The following is an 18,211-nucleotide window of genomic DNA, read 5'->3' as shown; positions in this document are numbered from 1 at the left end:
AGCCATAGAAACAGTGAAGTTTTAGATGGCAAGCGGCCCTCTGCCAGCCAGCCACTAGAGTTCAGTGGTTGGAGTGCTACCGGCCACCCTAGGAGACCTGGCTTCAAGTCCCTGCTCCACCAAACTTCCTGTGTGACCTCAGGTGACTCATAGAATCATAGAATATCAGAGTTGGAAGGGACCTCAGGAGGTCATCTAGTCCAACCCCCTGCTCAAATCAGGACCAATCCCCAGACAGATTTTTACCCCAGTTCCCTAAATGGCCCCCTCAAGGATTGAACTCACAACCCTGGGTTTAGCAGGCCAATGCTCAAACCACTGACTCACTTCAGTCTTTCTGTTCCTGGGGTCCCCATCTGCAAATTGCAGCTGATGGCACTGTCCTACCATGTCGTGGTGTTCAAAGGGCAAATACTAGATGCTCTGATACCCTTTGGGGTAACAGGGGCCATTGATTGATGACTCTCCTTCCCCTCTGGTTGTCACAGCAGGATCATGCCCTCTTGGGCATTTCCTAGTTTTAAGTCTCCCATGCGATGGGGTTTCTACCCCCTCCCGAGGGAGACTGTTTCACAGCTTATGTAAAAACAACAAGGAGTCCAGGGGCACCTTAAAGACTAACAGATTTATTGGGGTATAAGCTTTCATGGGTAAAAAACCCACTTCCTTCAGATGCATGGAGTGAAAGTTACAGATGCAGGCATTATATCAGGGGTCGGCAACCTTTCAGAAGTGGCGTGTCGAGTCTTCATTTATTCACTCTAATTTAAGGTTTCACGTGCCGGTCATACATTTTAACATTTTTAGAAGGTCTCTCTCTATAAGTCTAGATTATATAACTAAACTATTGTTTATGTAAAGTAAACAAGGTTTTCAAAATGTTTAAGAAGCTTCATTTAAAATTAAATTAAAATGGTGATCTTACGCTGCCAGCCTGCTCAGCCCGCTGCCAGCAGAGGGTTCTGTTCACCTAGGCCGGCAGCGGGCTGAGCGGGGCAAGAAGCCGGCAGCCGGGACCCCAGACCTGGGGGGGGTTAAGGGGTCAGGGCAGAGGACTGGGTGTGTGTGTGTGGAGGGGATGCAGGGCAGAAGGCTGTGTGTGGGGGGGGGTTCAGGGGTGAGGGCAGAGGGATGGGGGCTGTGGGGGTGCAGGGCAGAAGGCTGTGTGTGTGGAGGGGTTCAGGGCAGAGGGCAGTGGGAGTGGGGGGGTTCAGGGGTCAGGGCAGAGGGCTGAGGGTGTGGGAGTGCAGGGCAGAGGGCTGGGGGTTTGGGGGGGTTCAGGGGTCAGGGCAGAGGGCTGGGGGGGTTGGAGGTTCAGGGTAGAAGGCTGGGTGTGTGTGGGGGTTCAGGAGTCGGCAGAGGGCTGGGGGTGTGTGGAGGTGCAGGGCAGAAGGCTGGGTGTTTTGGGGGTTCAGGGGTCAGGACAGAGGGCAGTGGGGATGTGGGGGGTTCAGGGGTCAGGGCAGAGGGCTGGGGTGTGTGGGGGTGTAGGGCAGAAGGCTGGGTGTGGGGGGTTCAGGGGTGAGGGCAGAGGGCTGGGGGGGTGTGGGGGTACAGGACAGAGGGCTGTGTGTGTGGGGGGGGTTCAGGGGCCAGGGCAGAGGGCTGGGGGTGTGTGGGGGTACAGGACAGAGGGCTGGGTGTGGGGGGGTTCAGGGGCCAGGGCAGAGGGCTGGGTGTGTGTGGAGGTGCAGGGCAGAAGGCTGGGTGTATGTGGGGGGGTTCAGGAGTCAGGGCAGAGGGCTGGGGTGCTCGGATCGTGGGGTTGCTCCCAGCCCCCTGCCCTGAGTGGCTCATGGCAGGGGGCTGGAAGGGATATGCCCTGTTCCACCCTCTTCCCCAAGGTCCCGTCCCTACCTCTTCTCTGCCTCCTCTACAGAGCAGCGAGCACGCTGCCACTCGTCCCCCTCCCCCTCGTAAGGGCCATCAGCTGATCGGCGCAGGGAGAAAGAGGGGGAGGAGGAGGGGCAGGAAAGCACCACGCTGGGGGAAGAAGTGGGGAAGGGGGAAGCTTGGCTGCCACAGGACCAAGTTTCTGCCTCCTGCCCCCGCAAGGGAGAGACGTAGGCGGGGGGGCTGAGTGGGGCTGGGGGCTGGGACTGAGGTAGGCAGCAGCGTGCCAATCAAAATCGGCTTGCGTGCTGTGTGTGGCACGCGTGCCGTAGGTTGCCGACCCCTGCATTATATACTGACACATGAAGAGAAGGGAGTTACCTCACAAGTGGAGAACCAGTGTTGACAGGGCCAATTCGCTCAGGGTGGATGTGGTCCACTCCCAATGATAGATGAGGAGGTGTCAATTCCAAGAGAGGCAAAGCAGCTTCTGTAATGAGCCAGCCACTCCCAGTCCCTATTCAAGCCCAGATTAATGGTGTTAAATTTGCAAATGAATTTTAGTTCTGCTGTACAGTTTATGTCTCACCCTCAGGACGGCTTTCCCTTGATACTCCACCTACACTCTCCCTTTCCTAACTCAATCCTGTTGCTTCCACTTCGATGCCCCTGTAACACACTCAGCAATTCCCATTCTTCTTCAACCTTTGCAGCCTTCAACTGTTCACCGACGATGATCATCTCCCACCTCCGCTGGGCCCAGCCTCGCAGGTCTCACCCACAGGAGTGCTCCGACTGAAGTCAATGGATGATGCAGGGAAACAAGAGCTGCTGAATTAAGGCTTTAGTCACCACCTCTGAGCCACGATAGACATATTCAGCCCTTCTAACCTTTCCTCACGCGTCATTTAATTCCGCCACCTCTGCCTTTCGCTTTGCTATGCCCTGAATTCCTGTCTGTTTCAGTTAATGAGGTGTCCATAACAGGAGAGATGGCCGGGGCTAGGGAGTAGGGCACTGGATTGCGATTCAAGAGATCTGGATTCTGTCCTGCTGGGTGACCACGGGCAGGGCGCTATGCCTCTCTGTGCCCACCCTTTGCCTGCCTTGTCATTCAGACTGTCAGCTCTTCGGGGAAGGGACCATTTCTCACTATCTGCATTTGTACAGCACCATACCCCCTCACCTAGGGCCGCTATGTGCTCCTGTAATACTAATAGAAGGTTTAGCTATACCAGATCCAGATAGAGCAGGACTTACTCTCAGCTCTGTGCCATATACACAGCCCCAAATCACACCATCCATTCTGCAGCCACCTCCTCCTTCAAACCCATCTGTAATTTACCACCCACTCTCAGCCCAGCGTCTCTTTCAGCTCCATTACTTTCCAGGATCATGCTTCCCATTAAAGAGCTCCAGTCTGGAGCATGCATTGGGGGTTTGTGTAAACACACACACACCCTTTTCAATATAATGGCAGTTGGTCTTGGTGTATGGTGTCACTCCCACTGAAGGAAGGAGGCGAAGTCAAGGGGTTGAAAGTGTCTTTTATTCAAAATGAATAGTTTGAAACATGACACGTCAGTGATCATGTGACCCCCCAAATCAATGTTAAACAAAATGCAAACATTTCCCTCTCTTTTTGGTTAGTGTGGAACAAGGCAGGGCCAAGTTTCATACCAAAAAAAGTAAGAAAAGTCAGGAGGGAAACACTATTTGCAGCAAAGGAGCTCTGCACAGGTTCTTAAATTAAAGTTTAATCATCATCTACTCTTCGTGTAGTTATCAGTTTTGAAATTTGACAGCCAGCATTGCAGGAGCATATGAACTGGGGCTGGATTGGTGGCATAAGTGAATTGTGTTGTTTTGCACCAAATATATGCCACGTTCTTTTCCCAGCACTCCGATGTAAGTGAAACCTGTCATGTTAAAATAGAAAACGCACCCTGTGCTGTAAATAAGCAAGTGGTTAGGTCCCCAAATGATTTTCTGGATTGTTATTGTGAATCAGAGAAACAGCCTCTCTTCTTTCTTTACCAGAAATATGGTCCTCAACTGAGTAAGGTACTTCAGCGTGGGCCGAGCTTTAAGCCGGTAAACAGTCCCATTAAAGACAAGTGCATGCTTTGATATGTTGCTGAATCCTGGACATGGTGCATTCTCTGGGCTACGTTCTGCTCTCACTTTCACCAGTGTTGAATAATTCCAGCGTCAGCTGAGCTATTCCACATCACACAATGGAATTGGGAGCAAAATTGTCTCTCTTCTTTCCCTTTGCTCTGTTGATCTTCCAAAAGAAAATGGCACATGGAACTTCCCCTTATCCCGTGGGAGAAGGATCTTCTATAGGCCAGCCCTCAACGTACATCTTTCCTTGACTGCAGAGCTCACAAGAAGGAAAAAAACCCTCCGACAAAGCAAAAGATCTATAGTTTAGGACGAACCATTTATACATCAAGCCCTGACCCCTGAGAGATTAAAGGGGGGAAAAAGGAGGTGGGAAGGAAAACAAGCCTGATTCTCTGAGGCGTTTACATTTTAAAAAGAGCAATTAAAAAGGGCTTGTGATTCAGATTTAATTTTATAGAACGTCAGGTGTGAAAGTAACCTACAACCTACATTCATCCCTGCTGATGCAATTGTTCCCACAAAGTTGTTGCAGATGGACCTAGTTAGTTAAAATGCCCTTTATCCTCCCAAAGCTATTTCAGTTAACAGGAGAGTTGCGTTGTTTCTTCAGTAATTAAGAGAGTTAGAAAACGGGTTAAAACGAACATTAGAATCTGACTTGCAAAGGTATGTGCAGATTTACAGCAGTGTGCAAAACCAATACAGTTGTGCAGGATTCAAATAAAATAATACTACAAACATAATCTGGGCCATCCCTGCATCAGGTCCAACTGCAACTCAGCCATTCCCAGAGGCAAGGATAGACAGACATTTGGGTGGCAAATCTGAACCAGTCCACCCAACTCCATCACCACAGGTATTTCCTTGACCCTGGCTTTTGGGCAATTACCCACCTTACAAGCCTAGAACAATCTAGGTCACTTCATCCCTTTTAGTGGTACAGTAAGTAGAATTCAAGCCCAGGACATTCTAGTGTGGAACCCTTGCATTTGGAGAGAATCCAGATCAATCCATTCCCAGTCTCTCCTAGTTCAGAGCAGGGAAGTGGAACTTCAAGACAGACACCGTTTTGGCCCCCATCAGGTTGCTCAGTGTCATTAAGGAGCTGAGTGACTTCCCATTCTGTTGCAGTGGGAGGAGAAGGCAGGCTGCTAAACGAATTCTACATAGCAATGCTGAGGCTCCTCTCAACACCAGTTTTGCACAGGACGGAGGTTGCCGCAGAACCTGGGGACGTATTTGTGCTGCGGTCCAGCTGCGTGCGACACAGGTTTAACCGTTTCTTCTGTAGTTTCCTAGCAGCTGTTTCACTTTGTCTCCCAGCCGCTGTGGCATTTGGTGGAGAAATAAGGATGCTCACGTTACTAACGTTTCTTCCTAAACAGTTAAATTAAATAGTTCAACTTTCAATAATAAAATTCTTTCCTTTGAAGGGGAGGATGGGTCTATAGGAAAGTTGGATGTATCTAAGCCGTGATGAGTTTTCTGGTTAAGTTCCTTTGTAGCCTTCACAACAATGGCCCAATTAAGCATCTAATACCGTCTTTGCACAACCACAAGGATTCAGTTCCATTAAACAGAGACTTGACATACTATTGCTCACATTCTCACTCCCTAGTCAACCTCTACACAATGCAGAGGCAGTTACACAGCACCCTGGAATTCCAGCTGCTAGTTAATTCTGGGTGTTCTACCTTTGGGAGCAGCCTGTGGTTAATTCAGGTATCCAATGGACACAGAAGCCTTGGTTCTGCCTTCTGTCGCATTTCTGCAACCCCGTTGCTTCAACGGTGGCAGGAAACAAAAAGTGCAACAATCTTACAGAGAGGTTCAAATGTTTCCTGCCACCACCCATGAAAACTTTTCATTGAAGAGTTCCCCGGCCAACTGGAACCTCTGGAACAGAGATTTGTGCAGCTGAAGTCTTCAAGCTCACACTGAAAGCAGAGCCAGGCTTGTTCTCCCTCTTTAGGATTCCCTCCCGCACCCATACCCCAGCTTTTCTGCACTGGAGACTGCTGTTTTGTAGGGGCACTGTCATGTCTGTCAGTCCTCTCGGATAAAGGGAGGGTTGGCTCATTTCACCAGTCAATACAGCAAAACCCCATGCTAAAAGATGCCAAAATGTTAATGGTGCAAGGCTGCTGTGGTCAATTTGCCCTGTACTCAGGATCTCTGATCTTATCCAGATACTGTAGCAAAGCCGCCCTCCCAAGAATCTTTCCCCAAAACTATGAATACATCTAACTAAAGGAAAAAAAAAAACCCCAAGAGTTGAAAATGAGGCACAGTCAGGATTCCTCCAAGACACAGTCTTGACATATTTTCAGTGCTTAAATCAGTTTGTTACATTTCAAGTCGCACCATGAAGGAGTGGGTCTAACCTGGGGTATCCAAACTTTGCAAGAGCAAGTTGCTAATGTAGCCTTCGGGATGAGCTCAGGCCGAGCACCTGCTTTGCGCATTTAAGCTCAAACTACTTGAATTAGAGACCGAGCACACAACATTCGCTTGCCCCTGCATCTTTCTTGATAGGAGACTAGAACTGGGTGGCTGCTGGCATTCACCAGCAGCAACTCAGCTCTATCCTTGCCTTGCAGTCCCAGGGCCAAATCCTGCTAAGAATGAACTCAGAGGCATCACTCCCATTGACTTCAATGGTGCAAGATCAAGCCCCTAGGATGACAGTGACTGCTATCTCAGCCAACCCCAGGCACTGAACCGGGGACTTCCAGAGCTAACACCGCACGTCTCTGCAGCTTGAGATAGAGAGATTGGCTTCGTAGGAGGGGCAGCGGTAGACTCACATCCTCTATGGCTCAGGTGCAGAGGACAATGGGTAACACACACTCACAGGTGGGTTAGAATTGCATTTTACCTTCGGGCCAAAACTTCAGATTTCCTACTTTTAGCAGGACAGTAAATTACATGGGGCCCAGTTTTCCAAAGTGCTCAGCACTCAACGGCTTCCACTGAGCCACTTCATTTAGATGCCTACGTGGGAGCTAGTGAACGTTGGGCTTTTTAAAAATAGCAACAAACAAAGAAAAATTGGCCCAAGAAACTTTAGACAAAATTGAGACAGTTAAAAGAGCCTGCCAGGCAATACTAGCTTAATTGGACTATGAATACCATAACCTTTCCTTGGAAAGGATGAAAGAGCCCCATCGGCACAGCCCTGTTCAGTGCAAACGTCACTGCTTTTCATATTGAGACGTTGGTCGGCAGCAAACCGGGTGGATCCGTTTGTGCGCGGCGGGCAGGCCCCTGCAGTCTCTGGGGAGTGTCACACGCACCTTTTGAGAAGTTAATTCCTTTGACAAATAACCAAGCTGCAAGCACATCTTTCAAAGGGGAAAGAGAAGGATCTGCAGGGTAGGTGTGTACCACAGAAATCCATTTTACTCCCTTGAAAGAAAATACACAGTACAAATGTTGTTGCTCAATGGGGAATAGTGTTAACAGCAGAGTCAGTGCTCTAGGAGGAGACCCTTCCAGTAGATATTAGCAACGGGCTAGGACGGAATAATGCAGCCTGCCCAGGTAAGTAACATACAGTTAAAATACTTGCAGGTAAGTCGAATAGCCTGGCCAGCCTGGTACTCGAGCGAGATGGGGGGGGAGGGTTGGGCATTTGAGGTCCAGTCCAATGCTGGACTAAGGAATAAAATATATAGCTAAATTTATCCTCTTAAAAAAGTCATTTTTAAATAATATTTGCCACATTATAAAACGTAAGGCTAGTTGTGCTGTAGTAACCCATTGCTTCCCGCGTTCGAGTCATTCCTTGTTCCCTTCCAACAATGCTTTCACCCCTGGGATCAGGGCGGTCCTCCCTTTGTTCAGCTGCAGACCATCTTGGCAACTTGCCACAACTCCAGGATTGCATTTCATTGGCATTAAAACAGCAGATTGCAGCTGCCCTTGCTTTGGGGAGAGGCGTGGCCCAGAAACTACAGGCCCCAGCATGCACTGCTTCCTGTTGAAGCACGCAGCCTTTCATTGAGATCAAGATGGAGCATTGCACTATGGGATTTGGATTCATAGGCTGCACCTAGAAGAGGGGGGCCTATGGCAAATTTTGTAGGCCCCCCAGGAGCCACGTTTCTAAAGGAGAAATAAAATAATAATAATAATAAAAAACCAACACATGCTGCACAGCTAAAAACCGAGGGTTGCTTTTACCTCTTGAGCTCAGAGATTTGAAAAGGCCTTGCCTTCCTGTATGCATCTTGTGATGCTATTATACCTTCTGCATTTATATATACCACAGCCCAAACTGGAGCGTCTCTTATGGACAAGATAGAGGGTATTTAAAAAACAAAGTCCTGTTAATTTCCCATTCCCCTCCAACACCCTCCCCTCCCGAAAGAAATGTACTGTGCATTTGGAATTGTTATTTGTTTTAAGATCCTAAAGTAAGGCATGGTTATCACAAAGATTAGAGCGGATGGAGGAGTCTGTTAAGATACCCAGAGGAAATAAGCAACTTCGTCCAAGTCAACAGGATAGTCTGTTAACAGGACTGGGGTCTTCTCAAACAGCTCCCCTTTGTAACTGCGCCATTTGCCGGCCGGGAGGTACACATCTCGCTCTTGCTTGCCCAGCTCCAGGACAGGGGCCACCATGAGGGTGTCCCCAATGAGGAACTGGGAGTCAATCTTGTGAGCGAATTCATCACTGGGAGAAATCCACCAGATGGGCCGTATGATGGGGTCTCCCGTATTGGTGACCTCTCCAGCCAACTCCAACAGGAGAGGGGCAACCAGGGACTCATGCAGCTCTGTGAACTTCTGTGCAATCTCAATCACTTCCTTGTCATAGAGCCAGGGGGGAATGGAGAACTGCATGGAGGGCATGAAGGCCGAAAGCTCCAGCCAGCGGATGTACAGCTCCTGGTCTGGGATTTCAACAGCACCTTCTGTCTTGTTGGGGAAAATATTCCCACCAATCATGTCAGCTGAAATGAAAGGGTATCCCAGCATGCTAATGGTGAGCACGGTAGGGATCAGGGACTTGAGGCCAAGCTCATATCCCCAAACCGAGTCGCGGTCGATGATGCGGAAGAAGCAGGAGATGTTTTGGGACTGGTAGCCGACCCTGACTTCGGCGAGCTCGTAGAACGGAATGGCCATTTCCGTGTACCGTCTGGACCAGATGCTGGGATCCGACAAGGGCCTGAAGGTGCTGAACTGCTTTGGAAGGTAGCTGACCTCACCAGCGTCAAATTTAAAGGACGCTATGCCGTACTTCGACCGCAGTTGTTTCAGATGGCTCTGAAACCACTCCCTGGCTGTGGGATTGGTAAAATCCAATATGGCGCCAATGCCGTTCCACCACTTCACCATCGCGGGCAGTTTCCCCGTCGGCTCCTTGATAAAGAGCTGCCGCTCTATCCCCACTCCAAAATTGGAGGAATTGTAGTTTATAAAGGGATGTGTCCACAGGGTAACTTTAAATCCTTCTTTTTTCAGTGTTTTGAACATTTCTGTCACATTAGGGAACTTTACCGGATCAAAGTCGAAGTCACCATAAGTCTGTGTGTAGGTGTCGTCGATTTCAATATGGCTGCAATTAAACTGGTACTTTTTAATCTTTTCTGCAAAACGCAACAGCTTATCCTGGTCAATATCATTTTTGTATAGAGCCCATGTAGACCAGATGGGGTACCGGAAGGCGTTTTCTGATGGGATCTTAGAAGGCTTGTTAAAGTACCTGCGCACCATGTATTTGTGAATGGAGGTCACATCCGAGCCAACGCAGACACGGTAGCTCAGCTCCGGGAAAGGCTGCTGGCCAAGGGGAGGTTTGTAGGGAGAATCCTTATATCTGGCTTGAAAGAAGAGTGACCGTTCATTGGCGTTAAACCCCAGGTGGAAGGGCACTGAGTCGTTGATCTTTATAGCCGCCGCTTTCGAGGACAGCCAGTACCTTTCCAAGATGCCTCCAAAGCTGCCCCTGAAGGAATACACGTCGCTCGTCACAAAGGGCATGGGCTCCTGGTACCCTGGGAGTCTGATTGGCCAGTGCTGGACGCTCATTTCACAGCCCCCGTACCAATGAGCGTCCTCCCAAAACATGGTGTGCTCGACCACCGTATCCACCACAAACTCCTCCCAGCGGACGCGGTAGCACATCACCGTGTCCTTGGGCTTGACCGTCTGAATGAAGAAATTCAGCTTCCCTCTGTCCGACCTGGTGCAGGTTAAAATTTCCCCGTCTTTCGAGCAGGACTCCAGGTCGAGGGTGCCCGACTGGAAGGCCAGTCTGAAGACCACCTCCCCGTTGTGGTTTTTGATGATGAACCCATCCTTCCTCAGGTCCATTAATTCCGTCTTTAGCCGCTCTGCCTTCCTGAGAGACGCCGTGTAGTAGCACCAAGCCACCACCGCTGAAATGAACAAGATGAGCCCGACAAGCACTGCACCAATCATTGGCTTCAGCTCCTTGGACGGCTTCGGCTTCACCGGGTTGAAGCTTTCAGGCAGGAATGTGTACATGATGCTATTGTTTCTGAAGCACTCACTCCTAAACAACAAGAAGACGGCTGATTTTACACAAAGCCAAAAACAGTTAGTTACTTTTGGCAGAGTTCTTGTCAGGCTCTCAAATTAAGGAAAGGAACAGTGGTGTATGGAGCTGTCATTTCTTCTCCAGATCCCTTCAACTCCTGAACAGTGGTGTCTGAAAGAAAAGGGGGAAAAATACATATAAGCATCCTCCAAGTCAAATATATTACAGTAGAACATAGAGACCAAGCAATAATGGGGCCCGTTTACGCCAGGCGCTGTACAAATGGAGTAGCAGGCAGCCCCTGACCTGAAGAGCTAACAACCTAAACAGACAAGGGAGACAGGGTGGCGAAGGAGTAGAACCATCCAGGCAGAGTGAACAACGTGATGGAAGCAAATGGCATGTTAGTGCCACAGAGAGAGAGAGAGAGAGAGAGAGAGAGAGAGTGTGTGTGTATGTGTTTAGTTAGGAGGGGGATCAGCTAAGTGGAAAGCGAAGGGCATGGAGAGGGGACACTGAAGGGAAAGGGGGACAGGGCTGGGGAGAAGAGGGCAAGAGGGTAGATGTGGAGTGAAGTAGAGGTGTGAGAGCAGAAAGGATGAGCAAACAGCCAATCAGCACAGGGCAGAGGAAGTCCCGTCAAAACTTTAGAAAATGTGCTGAACGTCCCAAGGTCCCTGCGTTGGCTGCTTCTGCTCCTACTGGCTACAGCAATGGTCCCCAAACTGTGGGGGTGCGGAGGAATGTTTGGGTGTGTGGGGGGGTGATGGCGGGGTCTGGGCCAGCCCCCACGGGGGGCAGGGAGGGAGCGCCACCCAGCCCGGCTCTGCCTCCAGCTCTGCTCCGACCCCAACTCCTGGCTATGGCTCTGCTCCTGGCCCTGCCCCCAGCCCTGCCCCCTGGCCCAGCCCTGGCTGCCGGCCCAGCTGCGCCTCTGCAACTCGCTGTGGCCCTGGCTACCGGCCTGGCCTCAGCTTCCTTCCAGCTGCAGCCCCAGCTCCACTCCTGCTCCCAGCCCCGCCCCCAGCGGCGGCCGGCCTAGGTCTCAACTTCAGGTTCCTGGGTTGGCTGCGACTCCAGCCCCAGTCTTGGCTCCCGGCCCTGACCCTGCTCCCAGCTGTGGTCCCAGCCCCAATCGTGACCACACTTCCCAGCCCTGGGGGGACATGAGGTAAAACGGTTGGGGACACTGCCAAAGGCAGATGCAGTTTTCATGTCAAACTGACTCAAAAAGAAGCATTTCTATCTGTTTAACAGTCCAAATCAATCTTTCGATTCGGGACTGTCAAAACATTTACCAAAAACATTATCAAAGATTTTTGATTCATAACTTTGCATTGAAATATCAATTTTTTTCATTCAATGATTCCATCCAGTTTGGGATTAAAACAAATGTTGAAACGCCAGAATTTCCTGTGAAACAGAAATTCCGATTTTCATTTAGCGGTCGCCAGACTGCATGTGTGTTGAAGGGAAGATGGTAATCAGAGAAACACGGCACTAGGCCTTTCTAGTTTTAAAAGTCTGGATTAAGGCATTAGCTTGCCTAAGACTAGAGGCTAAACTGAAAAGCCTCACACACCTTTATTGGGGAGTGCTAATTAATAGCCACAGAAGAGTAACCAGGTGATGATCTCCAAGCAACCCAACTTAATTTTATCTATGTCTAAGTCAGAGGTGGGCAAACTACGGCCCGCGGGCCACATCCGGCTCGCGAGACCATCCTGCCTGGCCCCTCCCCTGCTGTCCCGTCCCCCTGCAGCAACGCCGCTGCGTGGGCAGCACAGGTGGCTCTGGCCGGGCGGTGGGGCTACGAGCTTCTGCCACTCTGTGCGGCATGGTAAGGGGGGGGGGAGGTTGGATAAGGGGCAGGGGGTGGCCAGGGGCAGTTGGGGGACAGGGAGCAGGGGGCAGTTGGATGGGGCGGAGGTTTGGGGGGGCAGTCAGGGGATGGGGAACGGAGGGGTTGGATAGGCGTGGGAGTCCCGGGGGGCCTGTCAGGGGGCAAGGGTGTGGATAGGGGTTAGGGCAGTCAGGGGACAGGGAGCAGGGAGGGTTGAATAGGGGGTGGGGTTCCAGGAGGGGGCAGTCAGGGGACGAGGAGCAGGGGGGTTGGATGGGTCGGGGATTCTGAGGGGGGTAGTCAGGGGGTGGGAAGTGGGAGGGGGCGGATAGGGGGCAGGGGCCAGGCTGTTTGGGGAGGCACAACCTTCCCTACCCAGCCCTCCATACAGTTTTGCAACCCTGATGTGGCCCTCAGGCCAAAAAAAGTTTGCCCACCCCTGGTCTAAGTCTTCGCCACAGAGTTAACTCAAGTTACCTTCACTCAATTAACAACTGTAGAGTTAATCTAGCTCGCGTGAGAACAGCGTCACTGTGAAACACCACTCAAACTGCAGAGTGTCTGGACTGGCAGCTGACAAATTGTGCTAACTCAAGCGCTGGCCGATTCCCTCTCACCCACCTCTTGCATTCTGTCTAATGCCGCTTAAGTTCTGTGGGGTGTGGACTGCTGCTGTCAGTTACGTATCTGTACAAGACTTAGCACTCTGGAGCCCTGCTGCTTGATTAGGATTCCTAGGTCCAGCCTTAGTATGAATGATTTAGAGTAAAGGGCTCTGTTTCCAGACAGGGTGGCCCCCTGGCTGGATCGGTTGCTTTTATTTGCAGCTGCTTTGTGAGTAGCATTTTTATGACACCAATTGCACAAGTCTGAGCCTTTATATTAGCTGTTTAGCCATCATTTGAACTGGGACTGTGGTCCTCTAATGTGACAAATCCTACTGACACCTTGTCACTCTAATAGCCCATCGCTCACAGCTGCTGCATGGCACGCTGTGCGAGCCAGCGTCTCATTCAAGCAAAGAGAGAGATGCCAGGTCTTCTGCAGCAAACACTGCGGCCTACAAGAAAGGTTTCGAATGGGCCTTAACGGGAGGATATGGATTTGCTGCTCTCATGGGGTGGTTATGTTGCCCATACACAAAGAGCAAATGCAGATTCTTGGGCTGATTATTTAAGAATAAGGGGAAATAATTGCTTTTCCCCTTGTTTCAAAGTGCTTGCTCGTGGAAATAATGCGAGCCCCTTTGTTACAAGCTGCATGCCTTCAACGCCTACGGAGGGACAGCAATGATTACAAGCCCTAGTGACAATACTGCAATTGAAAGCAAGAATTCTGCATGCACTACCAGGATATGTATTAAAGCCGTACCAGGAAGCCAGGGAGGATGTGGCAAGATTCTAGGCAGAAGCTCTACACAGTGAAACAGAGGAAGGATAACCTTGTGCTAACACTGTGTCCTGCATTGTGTGCGGTGTCGTAGCCATGTTGGATATTAGAGAGTCCCAGGATATTAGAGAGACAAGGTGGGTGAGGTGATATCTTTTATTGGACCAATTTCTGGAAAGAGACAAGCTGTCGAGTTACACAGAGCTCTTCCTCAGGTCTGGGAAAGTAACTCAGTGTCACAGCCACATACAAGGTCGAACAGGTAGTTTAGCAGATGCAAGGGATCATTCTAGGTGAAGTGGCCAGTTAACACCCCCGTAGTCATAGGACAAAAAGGGGCTACCGATTTCACGAGTGAGCACTTTTGTTGGAGGTTAGCTAATCCCCAACCTCGTAACTGTAACCCTTACGGGGGAGGGATAGCTCAGTGGTTTGAGCATTGGCCTGCTAAACCCAGGGTTGTGAGTTCAATCCTTGAGGGGGCCACTTAGGGATCTGGGGCAAAATCAGTACTTGGTCCTGCTAGTGAAGGCAGGGGGCTGGACTCAATGACCTTTCAAGGTCCCTTCCAGTTCTAGGAGATAGGATAGGATACAGAAATTGGTTCAATAAAAGGTATTTCCTCACCCACCTTGTCTCTCCTCTGTGCTCCTTATTCTAACAAAGGTCCTTGGTCAGAGATAGAAGAAAGGAACGCTTTCTGGGATTCCTCTGCATTATAGCTAAGGCTACGATTTAGTCATGGATATTTTTAGTAGAAGTCACGGACAGGTCACGGTCAATAACCAAAAAGTCACGGCCCGTGACCTGTCTGTGACTTTTATTCAAAATACCCCTAACTAAATCTTACCTGCTGATGGGAGTGGGGCGGTGCTCCACCGGCTGCTGCTGCTGCTCCTGGAGGTGGGGGGTGGCCTGGGATCCTGCCGCCGCTGCTCCTGGGGGAGGGGCAGCCCGTGGCCCCACCACCACTCCTCTGGGCGGGGGTGGCCTGGGGCATCGCTGCTGCTCCCGGACCGCTGCTCCGGGGCAATGCCCGGGACCAGTTGCTTGGGGCCGCTGGAGCAGCGGCGGGTGTGGCTGGCCCCAGGGCCGCCCCAGCTGCTTGGGCAGTCCTGGGGTCAGCCGCACCCGCCGCTACAGAAATCACGGAGGTGCTGGAAAGTCACGGAATCCGTGACCTCCGTGAAAGATTCAAAGCCTTAATTATAGCCTGACATACCCCATAAGGGTTACAGTTAAGAGGATGGGGATTAGCCCAGGGAACCAGCTGTAGAATCAACTTCCAGAGGAGATCAGGTGAATTCAGGGTCTGACCATCTCTAGGAAACTCTGCAAAATCTTCCTCTTTGAAAACAGTTTTTCCACCACTGAATGAAACTGCAACACTGATCCCTACCCCTTCTATTCAATAAACCCTATTCAACAACAAAAACACCCCGAAACAAATCAACCTACAACAACAGACAAAACCATTACCCTAAAAAAGGGGAAGACGTGCCAGAAGCTCCATGAAATCCACTGCTGTGAAGTCTTCACTATTATCAGTTTTGATATCACACCAAATGAGGCTAGCATTTTATACTACTGTGCATAGATTAAAGCATGAGAGGAAGCAATACTCTGGGAAGGAGATGGGGGAGAGGTACCAGGTGGTGACCAAGCCACTACTGATTTTTACAATCAGTTTAATAGATCAGGTTTTGACTTTTTCAGGAAACATCAGAACTCCCCTCCCCCCAAATTTTCTGGTATCAACGGAAAACCAGAAACCCGAACACTTTTTGTAAACTTCCCCCCCCCCAAAGCAACATAATTTTTAACCAACAAACAAGTGTTTAGTTTCCATTTTTATATCAAAATAAAGAATTTCAGTTTTGCTTAAACAAATAAAACAACCAATTCTATTGGTTAATAAAGACTCATGTCTCACTTTCCATGCCGCTACCTAGGCATTGAGTTCCCTCATCAATCAAAATACCAGAAATCTTTGCTTCTGTTCAAGGCCTTGCTAAAAATCTTCTCCCTCTTTTCAACTATCATTCCCTTGCTAATCACCTCAGCCTCTGCTCACAACACCCAAGCCTTTGCTAGAACACTTGTTGGAAAACCAAAGTTTTCTGTCTTAAAACTAGAACCAACAGGACTTGTGGTGAAACGTGAATATCTAACTCCGTGATCTCTTATCTCAGACTTCACCCGCATTCCATCTCTGTCTGTTAGTGCTCTGACTTTGTAAACATGTTTTTAACTCTCTAGCATTGACTTCATCGGACTACGCGTGTGTGCAACTTCCTGCCTGCCTGCAGGATTAGGGCCTAGGACAATATTCTCTTCCGGACAGAATTCTTATCATTGCATAGAAAAAAAGTACTCCTGTAAAGCACCCTGCATGCCCTTGAGCTGACATGAACAACAGCACACACGCAGCTAACTTCTGATGCTAAAAGCCACTCTGTAATCCTTGGCACCAACACTCCAGCAGGAAGAAATAGCAAGTTTACTCCCGGGGGAATTCTATGCCCCCAAAATTATTTTTTTTGCGCAGAATATTTTAAAATTCTGCTGCGCAACTGGGGCTTGGGCTGTCAGCCCCATGCACGGTGGGGCTCCCACTGTCAGCCCCCCGGCTCGGGCTGCCATGTGTGGGGCTGACAGCCCAAGCCCCGCCTTGCATGGGATTAACAGTGGGAGATCACAAATTCTGCAGGGGAAAAAATAAAATTCTGCGGGGAACATAAATTCTGCACTGCAATTTTGCTGCTTCAGAGGGAGCAGAGAAATCCCTAGGTTACTCTCCTAAGGCGCAGCCTACAATGACCAGGACCCACTAGGAGTGGGGTCCTAATCAGGTGTGCAATGCTGTAGCGAACAGGATCCCATCCTGACTACCTGCAGAATAAGCAATTCAGGGGTTAAACTGCAGAGACTGAAGTGCCACCACCTGATGATGCAAAGCCGCTTTCCACTTACCATCATCCTCGAGCCCTGGAATGAGGGAACCCAGGGCTCTGTGGAATTTGGCTGTTGTACAGCTCACTTAATTAAACCTATCGCTCACGTGGGCTAATCATCCCTTAATTCCACAAAAATCCCATTATTTAAAGCAACTGAAAGGCTAGAAAGCTAAAAGCCTCTGACTGAGGGGTGAAGAGATTTGTGCAGTCCAGACTTCACAGGTGTTTTTCCCTTCATTCTGTCTCCGAATAGCAGTCATATCCCTTCACTTTCTCTCAATCCTCAGGTTCCCTCCAGTTCCTGAATCGTTCAGTTTCCCTCTTGCTGCTTCTCAGCTCTCAGTCGCTGCTGACTCACAGCATCTCTGTGCAGTAGTGTTCTTATTGTTTTCCATGAGCTGGCAGTGCCTACGTGACTGCATTGCTAATGTTACAGGGAGATGGGATCACAGCCCATAAGGAGGGGGAAATGGGACATACACAGAATGAAAGGGCCGCGTGGGAGGGAGGATAGCATAGTGGACAGAACCAGGCTAGGCGGGTTCAACTGGCTACCTGGGTGACCTTGGACAAGTCATTTAAGCTCCCCTGGGCCTCAGTTTCCCTTCTGAAAACAGAGCTAAAATTTTCCTACCTCACATAATCCATTAATAATTATGAGGGGCTTAGATAACCGCAGGGAGGCGTGCCATGGAAAGAGATAAAAATCTATTGTGACACTGTCTCCTGCAGCCTTTGCGGTTTTAAAATCTTTTGAGCATCTCCGAACTCTATAAACACAAATTCAGCCTCAGACCGGCCACTACCTGGTCTCTAGTGCCCAAGGGTTTAACTTGAGCTCAGTGCAGGATAGGCTATAAACTCTCTGCTTGGGAGGGCTGGGATCAGCCCAGGAGCATAGAACTAGTTAGAACTCCAGGCTCAGTAGTTCTTTATTCACTCTTTCATTTCTTGTTGGAAATGCTATTTCCTTAAGGGCTGTCCTTGCAGACTGCAGCTGTGTTCTGTTTTCTCAGTTAAGTCGTCTGACCATTTTGCAGTCTCTACCTCCCTTGAAGATGGATACATTTGTGTTCATCCCATTTTAGAGACGGGGAAACTGAGGCACAGGAAGGGGAAATGACTTGTCCAAAGTCGCACAGCAGGTCAGTGGCAGAGTGGGAAATAAAACTCGGGGTCTGGGCTCACAAGCACTTCCTCTAGCCATTAGGCAACACTTCTCCCCTCAAACACATGAGGACCAAATTGATGAAGTGCAATTCTCTTCAGGCTGGCTGTGAAGGAGTTAATAATGAAAGCCAGAACTGATGATGATGATGACGACTGAAGGAATTCCTCCTTGCCTATCTATATGGGACGCCCACAGACCAGAGCACAGTGAGCTGTGAAAATTCACGTAGATGCACTCAATCCAAGTTATCACAAGCACGACATTACTGGGATGAAATTTTGTCCCTACTGAAGTTCAGGGCAAAGGTCCTGCTGATTTCAATGGGGCCAGGATTTTATCCCTGGAACTTGGGGCCTACTTGTTCAACTGAGCTGG

The 18,211-nt window shown here is 49.7% G+C and overlaps 1 protein-coding gene across 2 annotated transcripts in view; it reads right to left on the bottom strand.

The window, feature by feature from the left end:
* Window positions 1-3,360: 3,360 nt before the first annotated feature.
* The window catches only part of MYORG (myogenesis regulating glycosidase (putative)), a 29,827-nt gene continuing 14,976 nt past the window's right edge, over window positions 3,361-18,211 (bottom strand). The window contains exons 1-2 of one of the 2 annotated variants that reach the window (XM_042850721.2): window positions 16,682-17,023; window positions 3,361-10,647 (exon numbers count right to left, since the gene is read on the bottom strand). In XM_042850721.2, coding sequence (XP_042706655.2) covers window positions 8,427-10,463 — 2,037 coding nt within the window. In that variant the 5' untranslated portion in view covers window positions 10,464-10,647; window positions 16,682-17,023 and the 3' untranslated portion in view covers window positions 3,361-8,426. Of the gene's footprint in view, window positions 10,648-16,681; window positions 17,024-18,211 lie in introns of those variants that run through there. The other variant, XM_042850720.2, reaches the window with a different exon arrangement.

This window comes from Chrysemys picta, chromosome 6 (genome assembly GCF_011386835.1).
Source record: "Chrysemys picta bellii isolate R12L10 chromosome 6, ASM1138683v2, whole genome shotgun sequence".
NCBI lineage: Eukaryota > Metazoa > Chordata > Testudines > Emydidae > Chrysemys > Chrysemys picta.
This window is presented reverse-complemented; position numbering and strand designations above follow the sequence as displayed.